Source organism: Copidosoma floridanum, unplaced genomic scaffold (genome assembly GCF_036245765.1).
Source record: "Copidosoma floridanum isolate Cflo_tuat_1 unplaced genomic scaffold, Cflo_Japanese_pri ptg000006l, whole genome shotgun sequence".
Classification (NCBI taxonomy): Eukaryota; Metazoa; Arthropoda; class Insecta; order Hymenoptera; family Encyrtidae; genus Copidosoma; species Copidosoma floridanum.
The window spans coordinates 22,345,467-22,364,538 of NW_028321883.1; the positions used below are offsets into that span (position 1 = coordinate 22,345,467).

Genomic DNA, 19,072 nt, shown 5'->3' on the forward strand with positions numbered 1-19,072 from the left:
GAGTAACCTGCGAAAAGAGTCATGGCACGAGTTTAAATCACCTCTCTGTGAAATATCCACGAGTGAATTTAACACCGTCTTTTGAAAACACGCGTGAATGGCTGAATGAATAAACAAGACCAACTAAGCCATGAAGGTAAAGCAAAAGAAAAAACGCAGCCCATGGCTGCTAAAAAATAAAAAAAATAAAATTCTCCCCGCAGTCGTAAGTGCGCTCGGGTAAGCCGGTGCACGGTGCTAAAAAAGAAGAAAGACTCACGAATAGCAAAACCGAGGGATTGAACAAAATCTGGATCATAGTTACACTAATTGCGGGCACACCCTCCTGTGCTCTTTTGCGCGTTTAGCGCAGAGTCAAAATCCGCGTCTCGTTTAACAGCCACCCGGTGCAATCTTATATACATATAATACCTACGTAAGTGTTCTTGGAAAAAGTCAGGAGCGGCAAAATCAGCTTATACGAATGTATGTAGTGTATCCTCGAGTTTTGCCAATGGAGCATGAGTAAGGGTTGATGGTTGGATGAGTAAGGGATTCATCCGCCATGTGTGTGTACATACTTCTACGTTGGATATGCCATTGCATTGTTTTGAAAGAAGCTCGTACACCTATACTCTTGGAAGTAAAAGTGTCATGACAGAAGTGGTTTTTATTATATACCTCGAGAGCTTTTTCTTCATGCAGATGTATGGAATAAGTTAGGGGAGAAGGAGCAGGTTGAAGAAAAAGTAGAGAAAAAGATGGTAGGGTCGTTAAAACGATGAGGTCGACTGAGCACCGGCACTCAGGTATGCAATTAAAACGTCACGGACATAATGCCCTGTACTTTACGAGAAATGAGGAGGTTTAGGATGTACAGTACGTATGTATGTATAGTACTAGAGTACCGTTTGTGAGAGGAGTTGTGCGTTCTAATGAAAAATTGCTGAAATAATGCATACTTGATCAATTCTTTCAATTATCATTGACATCGGTACCACATGTATTATCTCATATATCCCAAACGACAAATTTATGTATATTTCTTAATAAATTGTGATCAAAATTTTTGTGATGATAGCAAAGTTGTTTTCAATTTCATTAATTTTAATTAATAGCCTTGAGTTTTGTGAGGTGGGCTCGCTTGGGGCTTGAAATATCATGGATGATGCCACATAGCATTAGCCATTTCGAATTTTGTAATTCTGGCAGAAAATTTGTAATCAGAGACTCCAAAACCCTCGAAAACAATACGTTACTTCAGTTTGCTCAATAATACACGATATTTTATCTGAAGGGGTGATCGATAAGGGGTGAAGGGGGTGAATTTTCGTACAAATGTCACACAGTTCGAGTCAATTAAACACGTGTCATCAGCAAATTCCGCTGATAGAATTCAAAGTGTCAAGCTTCATGATAAATGGCGCGTACACGAGAGAGAAGGTGGATGAGGAATTATTTTTCCGTTCAGATGGCCAAACTAATTTGCTCATGTACCACAAAAGACCTAGAGAGCAGTTGGGTAGAAAAAGAGGGTGCGCACGATGTGAGTGTGTAAGGCAATGAAAGGAAGACTCGAGGGAAGGTGGGACGACGAAAACGGAAGGGCAATACAGCACTGCTAGTGGCACCCCGGGGAAAGGGTGGCGAGAGATGGGGCGATAGAGTTTGCAAAGGTTTTCCGATTCACGGGTGCCAGGCACGCTTCTCCGTACAGTGTCCCCAAACTTCGGAACAACCAATTCATTTTCTTGCGAGTGATACCATCGATGGTTTCGATTAGTTTCACTGCTCCTTGTTAAAACCAAGTTTGCCCTGGATTATTGTTTTCATTGAACAAACAGTTGCCCGGCTGATTTACCTAAACTATATCGTGTGGGACCCAGAGACAAGATAACTACTTTGGTTATCGACAGTTTGGACTTTACATAAAAAACGTACATTTTATCTGACTTTACTTATTTTTGTTCATGTTTGAAAAAAACAATAAAAGGTCCAATAATTGTTTATGATGAAACTGGCGGTATTAAAAGATTGTATTTAATTCATTCTAATATGGAGCACTTCAAAATACATCAACCTACTTTCTTGACTATGGCTGAGATAATTGGAAGGTCTTGGAAGTTTATTATTTTTCTTTCTGACTGAACTTTAATGCTAAACAATCGAACGGAAAACGAAACAATGATAAAGCAAATGTAGACACGATCTGGTGGGAAAAAAGCCCCTTTGCCATTCCTACAATGAGAATTAGAAGCTCCCCTTATTGTGAATCATGCACTGGAGAGAAAAAAGTCTTGCTTCACGTCACGAGATCTTCCCTCTATTAAAAACCAAAGAATATGTTAGCTGATGTCTATTTGAAACGTTTCAATAATAACATTGATCGAATGACCCAGTAAAAAATTACCAATGAGTAACAAATGCAAAGAGGCGGACGAATAAATTGCCAGCAATCCAATCAGATATTTCAAGCTCAATTTCCACATTTCATTTTTATATTCAAATGGATTATATGTAGTCCTCGTTAGATCTCGCGAAAGAAACCTAACCGATACAATCGATATTCGCTCTGCAGCTCGTGAAAAGGTTTCCTTTGGTTTCGTTATGCAAACCGATTAATTGATTAATCATCCTTTTAAAGTAACGCAATTGAAGCTCCTCGATTGGCAGGAAAACTTTTGTGTGTCACAAGCTAATTAAACCCGACAGCCTTAAACAAGTACCCCAACACTCGATCGATCAATTAAGCGACCAAGAGCCCCGTTCATTCCAATATGGCGTAATCCTTTGGTGGGCAAATTGCCTTTTCAATCAAGCCCCGGCCCAACAATGGGATCAAAAGAATATATACTCCTCCCAAGCTGCTAGAATTAATTAAAAGACACTGTTAACAGTCAAGTAGGGCTCGAAGGCTGGCAGAGAGGGGGAAAAAAGGCCGGCGAAAGGATGTTTGAAATTGAATCAGCGTTTCGCGTGAAGTACCACCCTCGTCCTGGGCACGTATATGTATATAGACATGTACAAACTCGCGTAATGGGCTGTAAGTGAATTTCCTTGTGCCCTGCCGCGAGTCAGCCTCGTACGTGTTTATCGCGGGATTTCCCGCCTGGCTCATGTTTATGCAGAGCTAAGCTCGTGTCGCGTGAATTAAGCCAGAGTTTACGCAGGGCCGCGAAAAAAGGGGCAGATAGTGATCGGAGGTGCGCAAAGTAGGTGTACACACGCGTGGGGGCGAGGAGAAAAAAAATTATTGTCGGTGGGAGAGAGAGATAGGGAGATTCAGTTTAGCGAAAAATCATTGTTTTCACTTGAAAATTCTATTTAACTTTTTAAGTAGAATCGATTCCGTGGCTCCGGACTTTTCGGCTTACAGGGAAAAGCGAGACGCTTTAAATGCAAATCGTCTTGGCGTGAGTGCGCAATGCGTTTCATCCCGCGTGTGCGGACTTTTTTTCTTTTTTCGCGAAGCGAACTCGGAATAATTTTTGTTGCACGCGCTGTACGGGGCTGCATAATCCGACGGCGCTTGTTATGTAAATACTTTGCGATAGCATGCGATCAACTCATACCTATGGAAAAACAATGCTGTTTCGAGTATGGTGCGTTTGGATTTTCGTGTTTTTCAGTCAGTAATACCGATGCTGATTGGATTTGTTTTTTTTTGTTTTTTTTGTTTTTTTTTTTTTGCAATCATGGAAGAAAACGATAATCTGTTTTACAACTGTTTGGAACTACTATTTTTGTACACTTTCAAACTTAAATCCTTGCTTACAAAGAGACGTTTACTTGAATAACTTTGCCATGAGTAGATATTTTTAGATGTACTTGCTTTGTGGAGAATATGTTTTATTTTTCTTGTAATTATGGATAGCGGCAATACTGTTTCAACTCGGATCGATCATAAGAACGAAAATAGAATAAATACATGCATGCTGTCAAAAATAACTGTAACTGACTATTAGAAACTTTTCATCAATTATGAAAAGCTATCATTTTTAGTTACAAATTAGTAAACTTATTAAAAATAACAGCAAAAATTCTAAAACCTTTTAAAACTAACATATTGCTTACATTGTCAATAAAAAAAAAAAAAAGTACTATAAATAAATCACCGACTTACGCAAAACACCTTACAATTTTAATAGAAAAGTTCGATTCTAGGTAGAAAATGCACCAAAAAATTCATAAGTACCTGTAAAAGTCAGCAAAGAGTAACTATACGAAAAGATCAAACAATGTATAACTGTATTGTATGGTGAACATTAAAAAAATAAATACATTTATTTTTCACCTCGTGAAAAATCGTATAATAGAGGCACCAAACAATAACACTAATGTACAGACTCATTAGCCATCTCTTGAATGACTACACGATCCATAGGTATTACCAAAACAAAATAAAGGCAGGCTTTGTGCCCCCACTTTGTTTCTATTTATAGTCACTTATACTTAAGAATACTATAAACAGAAAATGTACACCGATCAATCAAGAAGCCATGACAACAACAAAACGCTATACTTATGAACCTAAGATAATCTAATGTACCCAACCAACATGTGGAAAAATGATGTAAGACTAACAAGACTCGTTAATTATTTCATTACGTATGAAAAAAGTCAATATATAAAATGAATTAGTAATTGCCAGATATTGTTATAACTGTATGTAGTAACATGACAATATAAAACTTGGTCTCATTTTTATCCCTGTTTTTAGTGATGACGTATTTATATCTCATACTGATTTCTCGCTGGACAAGAGTATTTTTTTCCTTTTCTATCGATACAGGATTTTCAATTTCTGCGGTTTCTTTCATTTCACAGCTTTTTTATTTCAAAGTAATAATAATAAATCAATAAAAAAACTCTTCACTCGTAGTTGAAGAAGTAGAGCAAACTTTAAAAAAAAAAGGTCATGTGCATTTATTTTGAAAATATGTACAGAAAATCGCTTGACTCTACACCCACCCTTTGATAGCAGTTCTTTGGATGAAAAAAATCTTCGCTTTCAACCATTCCCAACAAAGTTTTTTTCCAATTTGACGGCTCATTGCAATCAACATCTTAACATCCAATGATCGAACCAGCTGTGGAGTAAAACGAATGGGGATCAAAAAAAAAAAACAAAAAAAAAAAAAAAGAACCAATCACATATGTGTCCCATCACACAGCTTGGGAAAAAGCTCACCTATAGTAAAAAAAGGTAAATTTTTTTTATCCCCTACTTTCCTGCATAGGACTCTGGCTTACAAGCGCAAACTGTAACTCTCGTTACCAGGCATATGTTTCCCATAATATACAAGTTCATCCAACGAGGAGAAACAGCAAGAGCGAACGAGCATATAATAACAACCGCCACATGGACTCGCAAAGCTCGTACACGTATGCATGAAAAAACTCGAGAGCAGTACTGAAACCCTTTCCGGGAATCGAAACGAAATTCCCGACCAGAGCTGCGCTTTCTTGAGAAATGGAACATGTGCCAACAGTGTAGTGGCAGTCGAGAAGGGATGGGGGTAGCAGACTGGCAGTCGACCGTAGCTATGTAGGAATAGACGCTGCGTTTATGTGTACCAACATTGTATACACGTACGCCAGTAAGAGAGTTTCGGCGTGTTTGTGCAAATCACGCGGAAAATTTATTCCGAGAGACAATCTTACCTGTTTTCTCGTTTGTCAGTTTTTCTTTCCGTTCGACAGAAGCCCTGGGAAAAATCAAAAGAAGATGCACCTGGAACCGGTAGGGTAAGAGAGAGGAAAAACAAATACAGTGGTCACAGGGTTAAGAGCTGAAAGACCGATTTTTCCACAGTACATTAAACATTGAATAATATGTTTCGTGGACGTAAAAACTCGACAAGCAATCTTTTTCACAATTTGAAGTAGAGGTGTGTGACCCAACTGCCGAGGATCAGAGTTATAATTACATAAATAAAGTGCAATTACCAAGCATATGTTTAAAAATGAATCGGGTAGGTGAACATATACTTTCAACTGAAAAAAAAAAAAAAAAAAGAAAATTTGCTTATGAATAACACTCTAACAATTATTTGTACAATGATAACTGAATCGCTCGATAATTGGGCCATCTCTGCCTATTGACGTGTAGTCGTGGATCGGGAAAATTTCCAATTAAATTTGTGTCTGTGGTACCATCGACTTCCATTCAAATGCATGGCTTTTCAACTCGAAGTGTAAATTGTAAAATTGTACTTAGCGCGTTGGGTTGACGCTGGACATTTTATGCATTGATTTTCCGTTGATGGTATTTATAATCCATTTGATTTGTTGATTGCATTTGTAGCCATGTTTACTCTGAAGGAGAAGTTCAGAATAACAACGACGGTACCATTTGACTCAGCAGCTAAGCCACAAATTTTCTTTTCAACTTTACGCCGAGGCTAACGAATGAGTATACGAAATTGCGAGGATTTGCCAATACCAACTCTTTTCTAATTTTCTGTTTGAGTTTTCTCATTCCCAACCTTAAACATAATTTGCCAATTGGTGGTACTGGGAAGAAATTTTCTCGAGTCCACGAGACCAGAATTGAAACTTCCATCCACCCGCCATCCTCACATCACTGCAATAATAAGCATACGCCCTATAGCCTGCTAAGCTGCTGCCACTCCTTTATCAAATGCTTGTTATTCAACAGTTATTTCATATATTTTTTCTTGCAATGATTGAAATAACGATAATGACCAACTAAGGGTTACGCCAATTAAGTGCCCAATAACTTTTAACTTTTTCAGCTGTACTGCATTTCTCGAGTCTTTTATTTGTGACATAATTTTCTTTCACGATGTCACGATCGATGATCATTAAAAGAAATCATAAAAAATCGCGAGCTCCTACGTTGCGCCATTATACAATTTTTAAATTGAATTTCGCTCTTATTGAACGTTCTTTCCGGTAACTTAACGATTCAACAAACGCTCCACTGTTGGATGGCACATTTTTGTTACGTGGAGTTCTCCGAAGTCGATCGATGTTTTATTACGGTAGTTCCTGATAATTACGTTCAGCGATAGGCTCGTTATTCACGAACGCCCTGTATGATTCTGAGAAGTGGTTTGGTTGGTATAATTGGTATTACAATGGTGCTTCCACAACTTGTGGAGTTGCAAGAGAAATTAAAGGTGCACAGTCTTTAATTGGCGATACTATTTGGTGGTTGCCATTTTAATAGGTGATTCTAGCGATTCCTCACCTTTTCAATTTTTAATGTTTACAAAAGCGCTGTACCTTAAAAGAGAAAGCCAAACTTGACTTCTTTCATATAATTGCGGGATAATGACGTGGTATGTATTTGTGTGAAGTATACATTGAGTTTTTTCCCATCTATGCTGAATTATGAGGAAACCCTTAGTACTTTATTTTAAAGCTTGATATTAAATATTTTTCCTGAACTTTAGAGCCAAAGTGCATTAATAAGATAAAAATTAATGTCTTTGTGTTTTTACGTGTATGTACGTACGTAATCAGTTATATTTTAAAACGTCATCATGACAGATTCACGTTCAACATAGATTATTTATTTAATATTTTTTTTTTTTATGATAAAAAATTTCCACAATTTTATATACATAACAATAGTTTTTTTTAGTGATAACAAGTGTATTAGTAGGTATTATATCTTTTGTGCTAAAGCATAGAATTTTTTTATTTTCGGCCCTCATTTGTTAGCACTTTAACATTTTGAAATTGAAAACTTTTTTTCTTAATCCATTGTACCTCTCTTTATCCGTAATAAAATGTACGTAGATACATAATAGTCTTACATTTTCTTCTCCACATTACATACATTCGTGTCATAAAAGCACTTGACCATAAATTCCTCGACCGAACAAACATTGCAGTCTTTGTGAGAGAAAATTTCATTTCTTTCCCTGTATACGTTGCAATTCTGAAAATAACCGGTTTGTTTCAAAGCACAATCAGTTTTGTTGAGATGTAAAATTTAAATCCGATGTAACTAGAAATCCGTACTCATAGAGACCAATGAAGCAAACTTTTTTGAAACAAAACAATGGACTAACTTTGTTATTTTATTCATTTCAAGGGCACCTCATGAATCCAGCCTTTTCAAATACCTCGCGTGTATCTAAAAAAAAAAAAAGAAAAAAAATACAAAGATACAAAGTTACACAAACACGTTATCCAACTACACCGAAATCATGTTAGGTCGTATCAATTTTTTTGCGGCTGGGTACGGATATTTTTTCTTAACACAATCGAATCGTCCAAAACTAATACAATTTCCGAATAGCAATAAAAGGGGTGAGATTTGAAAAAAGAATCAGTCCCCATCTTTCGACGTCAAAGAAAAAAAAATTTTTAAAAACTAGCCCTGGTCCTTTTGTAAAATCAATAGCCATTGGCCAAACAAAGTCACTGGCTCGGGAACGGAATCTATATAGGCATTGGGGGGGTAAAAGGGTAATAATTGACAAGCCGGCGAAAGAGAAGCATCTGTTCGTTCTCTCGCTCGTGGGGGTGGGTTGAAAAGAGAGGACAAAGAGGAACAGTCGGTGTGGTGTACGACCCCCCGAGCGGCTGCAATGGTAGTTGTGTCCTGTCCGGGCGATCCAAAGTCAGTAGGGCATACTGATCGTTTGCCGGAAAAGCAAACTCGCAGTTTTGCGGGAAAAACTAGGCTAACGCGGGCGTGTGTGTGTGTATCCACTCACGTGTTCTGTCGTCCGAGATATTATTCAAACGTTATTTCGTTTTGTTGTGCTACTACGGGTTTTTATCGGGTCCAGATTCTCTAAAAGTAGAACAGTAAAGTTTATACATGGAGATAATGGATAAATAGCACGAGCTTGTATGCGCCACAACAGAGAAGCTGTGAAACTTTAGAAAGTCACACTGATAATTAAAAGGTCAGAGTTTTTGGTGCCAACTATCTCCACATAGTCATGAAAGTGTATAACACATTTCTATTACAAGTAAGAAATAACCGAAGGATTCACTGAAAGATAGAATTGTGATATGTACGAGAATCATACGAGTCTATACAGTGACAAGTGATGACATTGTCTAACTTCACGTAAAAGATTGGAACACATATGTTTACGAATGTCATGTGACTAAAGCCTTTTATTTGTTCGAACTGATCAAGTGGTATGTTTATTAACGCAGTTTTGGAATATTTTCTTGTATTAAATTGTTGAAATCTGATATTGAATTTACTATTTGATACAATTTGCCTATCTCTACAGGCATAGTAACACTTTTAACAGGTACGTTTTTAGTATTAAAACAGCCCAGAGGTAGTTAATTATACTGTTTTTTCTAAAAATTGTAAGAACTATGGTCCCTAGCTCCCGTGCGATGTAGTACGGTCGTTAGAAAAATAGGAAAAATAAGAAAGAAATTGCAACGAAAATTCGTTGGCACAAAATTTTCTCATTTTTTAATCGCTACATGTATTAACAACGCTATTCAATCAAAAGAATAAATTTACAATATTCTGTTTGGCTACTACAGCCACTTTAGTAAGGCCAAAGTGTTTCATGTAAATTTTTTTATTAGCAAAAAAATGAGTTTGCCACAGGCCACATTTCACTGCTTGTATGACTATAAAATTCTGATATTGCTACGAAAAGTGTTTAATTATTCTCCATATTTACGCATATGCATACACTCAACTACCCACAATTTTTTTTGTTTTCATTGTTACGAAAACTTAATACTTTGTAGAAAATTTGATCATCCTTTCGATTTTTCAACAAAAATATCGCTTAAAACACCAATAAATATAAAAAAAAACTTTAGATGCAACTCCTGAATTAATTTTGAATAATCCAAGTAATTAAAATTAAAAAGAAAGATAAAGCACTTTTTCGTCCATTAAAAAAGCTCCCTCTATAAACAAAGCACAAAGGGACATAAATATTGTAAAGTGTCCATGAATGTGTAAATAGTTGAATACGATCGCATAAAAATATCCAGCTGCATTGACAATTTATGAACAGGGATGTAAACTCCACCTTTAGGTCATTAATTAAAAGTGCAACACAAACGCACACGACGTATATATAATATCATGAATAAGTCGAGTCTCTGCTGGGTAAAGCTTCGTGTTACGGTGTGGAAAATAAACACTTTGCTGCAGTAAAATTTCCAATCTTCATAATTCAACACGGTAATTTCGCGTCACTGCTACATACAATCCACAACGTACTTGCATACTTCAAATAAGCAATAAGCTAGTTGAAAGTACAGTGGGTGCAACCAGAGATGATCCAAAAAATACAGTGACAAGATACTCGAGAACAATATCGCGAAAGGAGCGCTTCAGTTGTGTGAGCAAGGAAGGAGTGCGACGGAGTAGGACTATTCTTCCCTTTCCCACGAGCCGAGCAACCGTCACCGCTACTCGATCGCACCCCCAAACCGACGAACCCACATTACCACGTTGTTCCTCCAGGACGACGCAAGTGGACCATCTCAGTTGTACCCCCCGAGCGCGTAATAACACTGTGTAGATCAGCGCAAGGACGCCGAGTAAATACGAAATTCAATCCCACAAGGGAGGCGCGCTCACCTCGGCCGACGAAACTTTTTGCATTAGCCGAGAGCGGAGGGACGCCAAAGTTCGCGCGAGCCTTGGAGAGAGAATTTTTGAATCTTCCAGCGCGCGGTGAAGGGAGCCGTTTAACTTTTAAGAGCGCCAAGTTTCTACCCACTCCCCTCGCTGTTGGCTGACTCACCCCTTCGGGGGAGATGTATGGTTATTATCCATCGTAATCACTGTTGTACGTTACAAGTGATAAAGTGGGAAATCACCACTCTCTCTATTTTTTCTCCCTCCCTGGAACTTTCCTAGGTAACTGATTTGTTAATATCAATGAAAGTTTGGTAATGGATTCCACAGGGGATGAAAAACGGCTCGCGCACGCTTTTTTCCTCCCCCCGCCCTCCGCAAGTTGGCGCTAAGATTGGTCGGGCTCGTGATTTACATTCTCTCTGGGTAAAGCGCGCGCGAAGAGCATTGTCTATTCATGGAAGGAAACTATAGAGCTTTTACGGTGCACCTCCTTATACGTACCTTTGCGTAAAGTACGGAAAAAACATTGGTGCCGGTTTTATGAAAATCCCAGAGCTCCTTGCAATAGCCGCTCCACCCTCTTTTACGTAGATGCGTGAATTGCTTAGGATGTTTTTTTTTTTTAATTTTAATCCAAAGCGTGGGTCATCGTGCACGAAAAATTAAGTACATGTAAGAATCTCAAAAGTAAAAAAAAAAAAAAAATTATGTTTGATGTGGTTATCCAGAGGATTATAGTTGCTTGTCTTTTCAACCCAAGTCTAAATTAGCTGCTTTTCTCCCATCCAACCATCACCAACAACGTGTCTTTGGGGCTTGACGGAATCCGATACACAGGAAGAGACCTCGAACGGATGAGCTTTCAAGCACCCTCGTATACTCGTACATTCGAGTCATCTGCAAACACTCGTACATCCACGAGCGCCCTGCAATCCATCCTTCTCGTTGACACTCCAAATAACCTTTTCGATAATTTTGAGGAAAAAAAAAAAAAAAAACCAAAGGTGTCGGAATCGCGAACTGTATATCAAATATCATATACCACGTGCCGCAACCCCATCAAATTACTACCCACCTCGGCTCGACAAAACGCCAACTTCCAAACTGTTCGAGCGAGCGATGATTAAATTTCGATGCTCCAAACTAAGGATACGGATATATGTACCCACCAGCGCCGAGGTAGCTAATCATTGTAAAGGGATCAGCCGCTACGGTGTATCCCCCTTACCTCACCCTGGGCGTGCTCGCAAATCCTGTTATTACTCGCTATCTATCCGGTGTATCTGCTAACCTCGCGGCCGATTGTCTGGGGGCTTTGAAGTCACGGCTGCTACGTACTCCTTATCGGTAATCCATCCCCATTAATCATCCCCGGGAATCCGTGACCGTATACTCGCGCGCCGTGGGATTGAAAAAGAAAAAAAGGTACAATAACCAGGAAGGAAGAGAGCCGCGAACGGAATGAGGCCGTGAGCGAGGACGTAATAACGAGGGCTTCGAAACGAGGCTAAAACTTTTATCACGACCGCTGTACCCCTTTTCCCCCCGCACACCCTCGCTTTTGCCCATATAACCCCGTTTACAAATTACACGTACAGATGCGCGTTTTTTTTCCTCCTCCTCCTCGAAACGACAGCAGATGCAGCTCCAAATTAACTCAAGTGCCCGCCCAGCCGTGTACACGCGCGGGTAAACCAATTCTCGTGCATCTACGCCCCGTACCGCGAGCGTGTACCCGATAGTGCTCGGCAACCACCGCCTCTACACGCGCACCTAAATGCGATAAAAAAAGCCCAAGAGAGGGAGAAAGCCAAAAGTCGCGCGGCAGGTACAGAGAGCAATGAAACCGAGCGTGAAGCGACGATACGACACCCCCTCGTTCCGCAGGAAAATCGCTCACGGGGCACCCACCCCTCTACCCCGTGATACGATGAGTCGTCGCGTCCCACTTCCCTCTGCTTTGTGCGTACACCGTGTAATGGAGACCCAGTGGGATTAACGTAAGCATAGTTCCTCTTTAGTGTGGGCGTCAACGAGTTGGAAAAGAAAAGCTCCATTCCTCCTACCTCTGTGGGAACGAAGAAAACAAAATGCACAGCTACTTTGACTGTCAAAACTCGACATTCGGAAACAAGTGGGAGGAGGCTCGGAGTGTTCGCGCCATGAACCAAAAGACGCGTACCGTCTGTTGTGTGTATAACCCGTAAAGTCGAGATGAACGCGAATTTTGGGTACACAGTTTGTTTAAACTTTCGGGTGCGCCTCTACCGGAGATATGTATTTTCCGCGGTACAGATGTATATATATAATACGTAAACCCCGCTGATCCCGAGTACACACAGGTGAGAGCGTCTTGGTGGGAAGTCCCGGTTAATTCCATCTCGCTCGTTCTTCGGCTCTGGTGTTTGCGCAACAGCATCAACCCCTTCCTGTCGCTTTTACGAGCTTATTTGCATTACAACGGGACTCGTTCGTTTATCATGGAAATCCAGCCGAGTTGAACAACCGTGTGCCGCGCACGACCACCACCCTCGCGCTAATAAGCAAAAGGGGAGGAGAAGGACGCACGGAGTTTTTCCGTCGACTATTACAATACGTATGGGAGAGAGGAGTGCTGTGTGCAGCCAAAGTTTTTCGATCGGTGAAATTAATGTCGGCGCAAGAGACTCGCGAGTCTCGCCTACGTGCGTTAGCTCGAGCAAAACGGGTCTGGCTGATATCCAACCGAGGGAGTATCGCGGGATACGTATTTCCCTCGGTTCGCTGTTTTACCATTTATCTCCAGATCCACCGATACGCTCATCCGATTTTGTGATATGGTTATGGCGAGAGCTGAAAAAAGTAAAGGGTTCCACGACAGTCGGTCTCGAGTGTGGGGTTGAGAAAGAATGGAATGTGCGGTTGGTGGAAGTTTGGCGAGGGTATACTTTTGGCGTGGCTCTCGCTACTTGGACAAAACGAAGTCGTTTCTTCCAAAAGTATTGCCCAACATTGTATTTCCAGCAAATGAGATCTTCGATCCAGGATGGACGGTAATACGTTGGAGGTAAGGTGTAACGAGCAGAAGGAGTTACGAATGTATTTCATGATCCAGCAAGTTGAAATATTTCCATCGTACAAAAGAAAGTTGCGCACAGAGTATATATTTAGTGCACGACCACTCGAGAAGGCCGCGCAATGGGTTTGGAAGTTTTACAAAGTTAGATTTCGCTGTAGGATTAAAAGTTGGAACAATAATGAAGGAGCTGGTCTTTACGTGTTGTCGAGTTTCATGATTTCTGTTTCGATGATAGGAAAATGAGCCAAAGCTGGAGAAAGTTATTGGTGATCGGGAATTAGTTGAAGCTAATGATGGTTGAGCAATAATTGTCCTCCAGGACAGTCGTACAGTTTGTGTAAAAGGTCCGAGTGGGTTTATCCTCGCGTTATGTAAACATTATTTATAGCTGATGCAGACTTTCAATGCCTTACCAAATTATCGTGACTAACGACTAGTCAAATGCGAAAACCTATGACCGGCAAATTGAGAAAAACATGTAGGATTTTTCCAAAAGTTCGAGAGATAGAAAAGTAAAACTGGCCAAGACATTGTCCAAGGACCATTAGTTTTATCACAGTGTATGAATAGAGTCAGCTCTCTATCGGATTCTCGAATTTCGGACACTCATCGCATTGCACTATAGTCGACTCAGTCGTCGGGATCTCAATACTCATCGTACCGCCGACCACCTCAACAGAAACCCCTAGACAGTCGTGGTAACGGATCACCGGGATGGTATCACAATACGGTCCCTCCAGCACGTTTGTACCCATGGGACCCTCGACTCGGTAACGATCACCGCACACGAACCTCACCATGGCACCGGTCGAAAAAAAGGAACGATCAATATAAATTCCCAGGAAACAACTCATTTTTCGCATCCATTTACCTTCGGTGCAGAGCAACAGTATAGCAGCAATGGAGATCCTCGCCTGCCATCCCAGAGCCATGTCCGTGGTTTGGTGTACCTACTAAACAACGATCACACACGCGTCTTCCGCACTTTGGGGGGAAGAAAAAAAAAGAAAAAAAAAAAAAAAAATTAAAAGAAAACAACCTCACTCGAGTCGAATCATAAGCACCATTCACCGCTCGAGCACGGCACGGCTCTCAACGTCCCCGCGCGTCGATCCATCCACGAAGCAACGGTCACAACACAAGCCCACGACGACTCAGCGCCGAACCACCACCAGCGGAGCTATACGAGGCGGCTCGGTCGCGGTGACCGGCCCGTCACCAAGTTTCGCATCAGCACCTGCTGTCGACCACGAGACACGTGTCACCGAAGCAGCACACCGATCGATCTCACTTGTTGTTGTAACTTGCGGTAGGGACCAAAAGGCCGTCTCGAGACTCCGCCGACGGCCCCCTTCGCGGAGGAACTTGCAAAGGATAAGCGGTGATCGATGACCGTGACAACACTCTGGGGGGGTTGGCCAAACGCTTAGGTAACTTTCGAGGGAGAACACAAGTTTTGTTTTGCCTGTCCTCGCTCACTTCTCCCTGTACACTCGGACTTTGGAGTACATTGATGTCTTTACTCGCACCACTGGCCTCGCCGACAACCCAAATCGGAAGTATTTGCACGAGAAACGAGATGGAGACTCGGTTTTTTCAACTCTATGAAAAGTCTCGTTGTGCCGCAGCCGAGGATCCGCCTTCCTCCAGACCGTAGCTGGAGAGCCTCATTAGGCGGACTCCGCCGAAAACTCTCCCTCGCCGCACCCCACTGTGGAAGCGTATAGTTACTGGTACTTTCGTTCTTCAAAATAATAACGATGCCGATGACCCCGCGTTGCACCAATAGTACCGGGTGGTTGGAAACTGATGGCAATCAGCGGGAGAAGAGGAACCCCCAATTACGGTGATCCATCGCGATCCGGTCGACCGAGTGGTCGCGCCTTCCACCCCCCCGTAACTTGTCCCCGCATGGTATTTAAAACGCGTGCACTGTGGGCCACGGGTGCGCGCGCGAATCTCCGTCCGCGTATACGATATCACCAGCACTGAGGACAGAGTCGGCACTCGCACGTCTTGGTACCGCGGCAGATACTCCCTGACTGGCTTGTTTCTCGGGCGTGAGAGCATGCGCGCCTTCCTGACCCGCCGTACCAACCCCTCTGCGCCGATGTACCAAGCAGCCCCCCTCCCACTTTTTCACCCTCGCGTGTGTGTATATACATCCATACAGCGGGGGATAAGGTTTGGGTGAGAGAGATGGTCTAGCGGTGACTCTCGTACAGCACCACCAGCAGGACTTATGTAGGCGCCCGGGGGGAGGGTGCAGACGAATCGCCGCTCCCTCTTCCCTCGTCCTTTTTCGCCTCCCTCGCGGCTGTATAGGTGCCTGAATATACACTTATACACGCGGGCGTGGATGTTTTTCTCTATTTTTCTCGGTATTTTGAACTTTCAGCTCTATCTGCGCGCCTCCAACTTGTGTCTACACGGTGCGACCTTTTTTTTCCCTCCACCTCCTCGCGTTCCATTTAAATCGAGAGGAGGGCGATAATTTACGGATACGCTCTGGTGCAACGGTGGGCCCCTCTCTGGGGACATCAATTTTTGAGCGTCTCGAAAATTGTGACTTTGCAAAACCAGGAGAGAATCGATTGACGGCTTTTTTAAAGGGTGTTTTCGGGGCGTTTGGCACAATTGCAAAGAGCTGCCTGGAAAGCAGCTGCGTCTGGGATGTTTCAATTTTTGTTTGGAAAAACAATTCAATAGCACTTTTTTTAAGTTCAAAACTCTCATTTGCGCGGATTCTGAGCTTTTAAGATCCGAGACGTGATGCGATTTTTTGAGAGTTTTAGAATCCTCGTGAACGAGAGATACCGGAATTCTCCTAATTAAAACGTTTCGACGGTAAATTTTTCTATATGGCGTCTACTTGAATTCTTCCATGTCATACAGATTTACTTATTTAATTTACTTTGATCAATTTGTGACCCGAATCCTACACTGCCGGTTGCAAGCAACTATTTGCAGTGTAATTTAAATTACCATAATTATTATTGCATAATTTGTGATAATATTTGGCTTTAGTAGAATTAATAATACTTTTGCCTTATGAGGTCAAAGCAATTCAATAATTCCAGTTGAATTGTGCGTTAATTAATTGATGATTGAACAAATGGTTGCTTGTAACCTAATTTATTCCTACTAAATTTAAAAAAATGTTTTTGTACACGGCTTGTTGGTCGTAAATTGTCTGAGAAAAATTTTCATACGTAATATTTTTCTGAGATCCATAATTTTTCTAGTAAATAAATTTAAAATGTCGTTCCTAAGGGTCAGGAAAATAAAGTGTAATACTAAAGTCTAGAAATAGTTAATAAAACATAAAAATTGATGCATGACAAACATGTGTATTACATCGAGACCCAGCCAGTAAAAACAAAATATTTGACAAATCAGCTTAAAGTTTTTCTCAACACATGTTTTTAGATACAAGTAACCGAAAGAAAAACTTTTCGTTACATGGGAAAAAGAAGCTGAAATTTCATTACCGTAAGTAGTGCAGTATCTAAAGAGAGTTTATGGAGATTTTTCGATTTATAGAAAAACTAATCAAAGTGTGTTAATGTATTTTCACCCACTGAATACGATTTTTTTTTTGTTTACCGTACAAGAGTAACGTCGTTCTTCACATTAAAGAATCTGATCGAATAATTAGAAATTTTTTTTGTTCTTCAGTAAACTGTTTTATAGAAAAAATTGCACTTTGAAAATGTGTCAATTAAAAGCTTCTACAGAAATAAAATTTAAGTGTGAGCTTGAAATTGACAAATTTTAACGATTTTACTGAAGTACGACACCCATAATTTGATGAACAAATTCTTAATTTAACACGTAATTAAGAAAAATTTTTAAGTTAATTAAATCGTTAGTACTAATTTCAATGCAAGCATTTGGATTTCGAATACTAAAGTTTTTTTTTTATATTTCATCTACAAACTGAGTCAATAATTCTGTGTTTGCTTTAATTAAAATTATCATCTATAGTAAATGCTCAAAGATTATAAATCTGTTTGAATTTCGTAAATGTTGATAAAAACTTGCAACATATTTTAAATTATCAGGTATAATATTTTGTATACTTATTATAATTAATAATAACGTAAATTGCTGAATAATAAAGTAAATTCGTCATTAATCCGTCGTCAGATGAAGCTACGCATGTTATAGAGAATTTTAATTAAAATTGATGGCCAGGCTGATGCAAAATAATTTTTTTTATTACTAACATTAATTTTTTTTAACATTTAAATTGACGTCAATGCTCAGGGATGCATATCCTAGAATTTTTACATGCAAAAAAAGAATATTCTTTTGTCTGGATACTTATGGTTTTCTATACCGTTGAGTGCACACTTACGTTCAAGAGGATACCTTTACAATTTCAATGTCCTTGAGAATTTGTTTTTGAAATAATTGCATTTTAAATATCGTGTAAAGATAAAAACATTTTTGTAAACAGTTATAACGACTGAAAGACAAATGCAGCACAAGACCAGAAAATTAGAATCTGTAATTTATTAAGATAGTAAAATAAATTGCACTTGCAGTTAAAATTCTCAAAGACACCGGAATCGCGTTAATACACCGATCAAATTCGACAAAGAAAAAATCCTGCACGAGTGAGGTATAAACACCCGACTTTCTGTACACCGGACACAATTTCATCTTACACGCGATTCACAAGTAATTACGTAACATCCATCACGGAGAACTAAAAATCTTAAGAACCCTCATACATCACTCGCTCGCTGATGGAGCGTCTAGTTGATGCAATTGTACTCACCTCACTTTTGGATTATAGGAGTCATTGCTAAAATTCATTATTAATGATAACCAACTGTAAAAAGCTTAAAAAAAATTGCATCTCAATCAACAACCCCTTAAAACACGCCACGTACGATTTCCTTCTGGAACCTCGGAAAAATCGCCAACAATGTCACCATCCAATCATTCACTGTTTCACCACGCACGAGTACAATCGAGTCCCGTACACGTATATATTTACCACCGACGCAAGCACAGTCTAAGATCGGAATGCATGGGGTGGCGACGGGGACTCAAAGCCCTTAGGTGCTAAACCACCACCACGTACACGTTGGCGCAACCAAAGCACGATAGCCAGTGGGTACAAATAAAAGCTTGTATATTTTCCTAAATGCCAAGTACAGACCGAGCTCCCATAAAGTGCGAGTGGTCAGATCTAATCCATGAAATACACCCCCGCGAAACAAAAGGGGGCGCGATAAAGGCCGTTGCAATTAAGATGGCTCTCTCTCTCTCTTTGCTGCAGCTGCGTGTCAGGAACGGGCTCGCAGTGGCACATGTTCGCGAGCCATTTTCTCGTATCAGGAAACGAAGCCGTCCCACTATTGCCTCTCCTCGTGAGCGCTTGTCGTCCCGACCTCCCTCTCGCTTCCAGTACCCACGGAAGCACGCGAACGGCGCCTCTCTCTGCTGGAAGCTAAAAGGGC

General features: G+C 40.6%; 1 protein-coding gene across 1 annotated transcript in view; it reads right to left on the bottom strand.

Moving 5' to 3' along the window:
• LOC106637415 (cell adhesion molecule 2) overlaps nucleotides 1-14,589 on the bottom strand; it is a 60,972-nt gene extending 46,383 nt beyond the window's left edge. The window contains exon 1 of the mRNA XM_014350183.2: nucleotides 14,470-14,589. Coding sequence (XP_014205669.2) covers nucleotides 14,470-14,530 — 61 coding nt within the window. The 5' untranslated portion in view covers nucleotides 14,531-14,589. The remainder of the gene's footprint in view (nucleotides 1-14,469) is intronic.
• Between the last annotated feature and the right edge of the window lie 4,483 nt (nucleotides 14,590-19,072).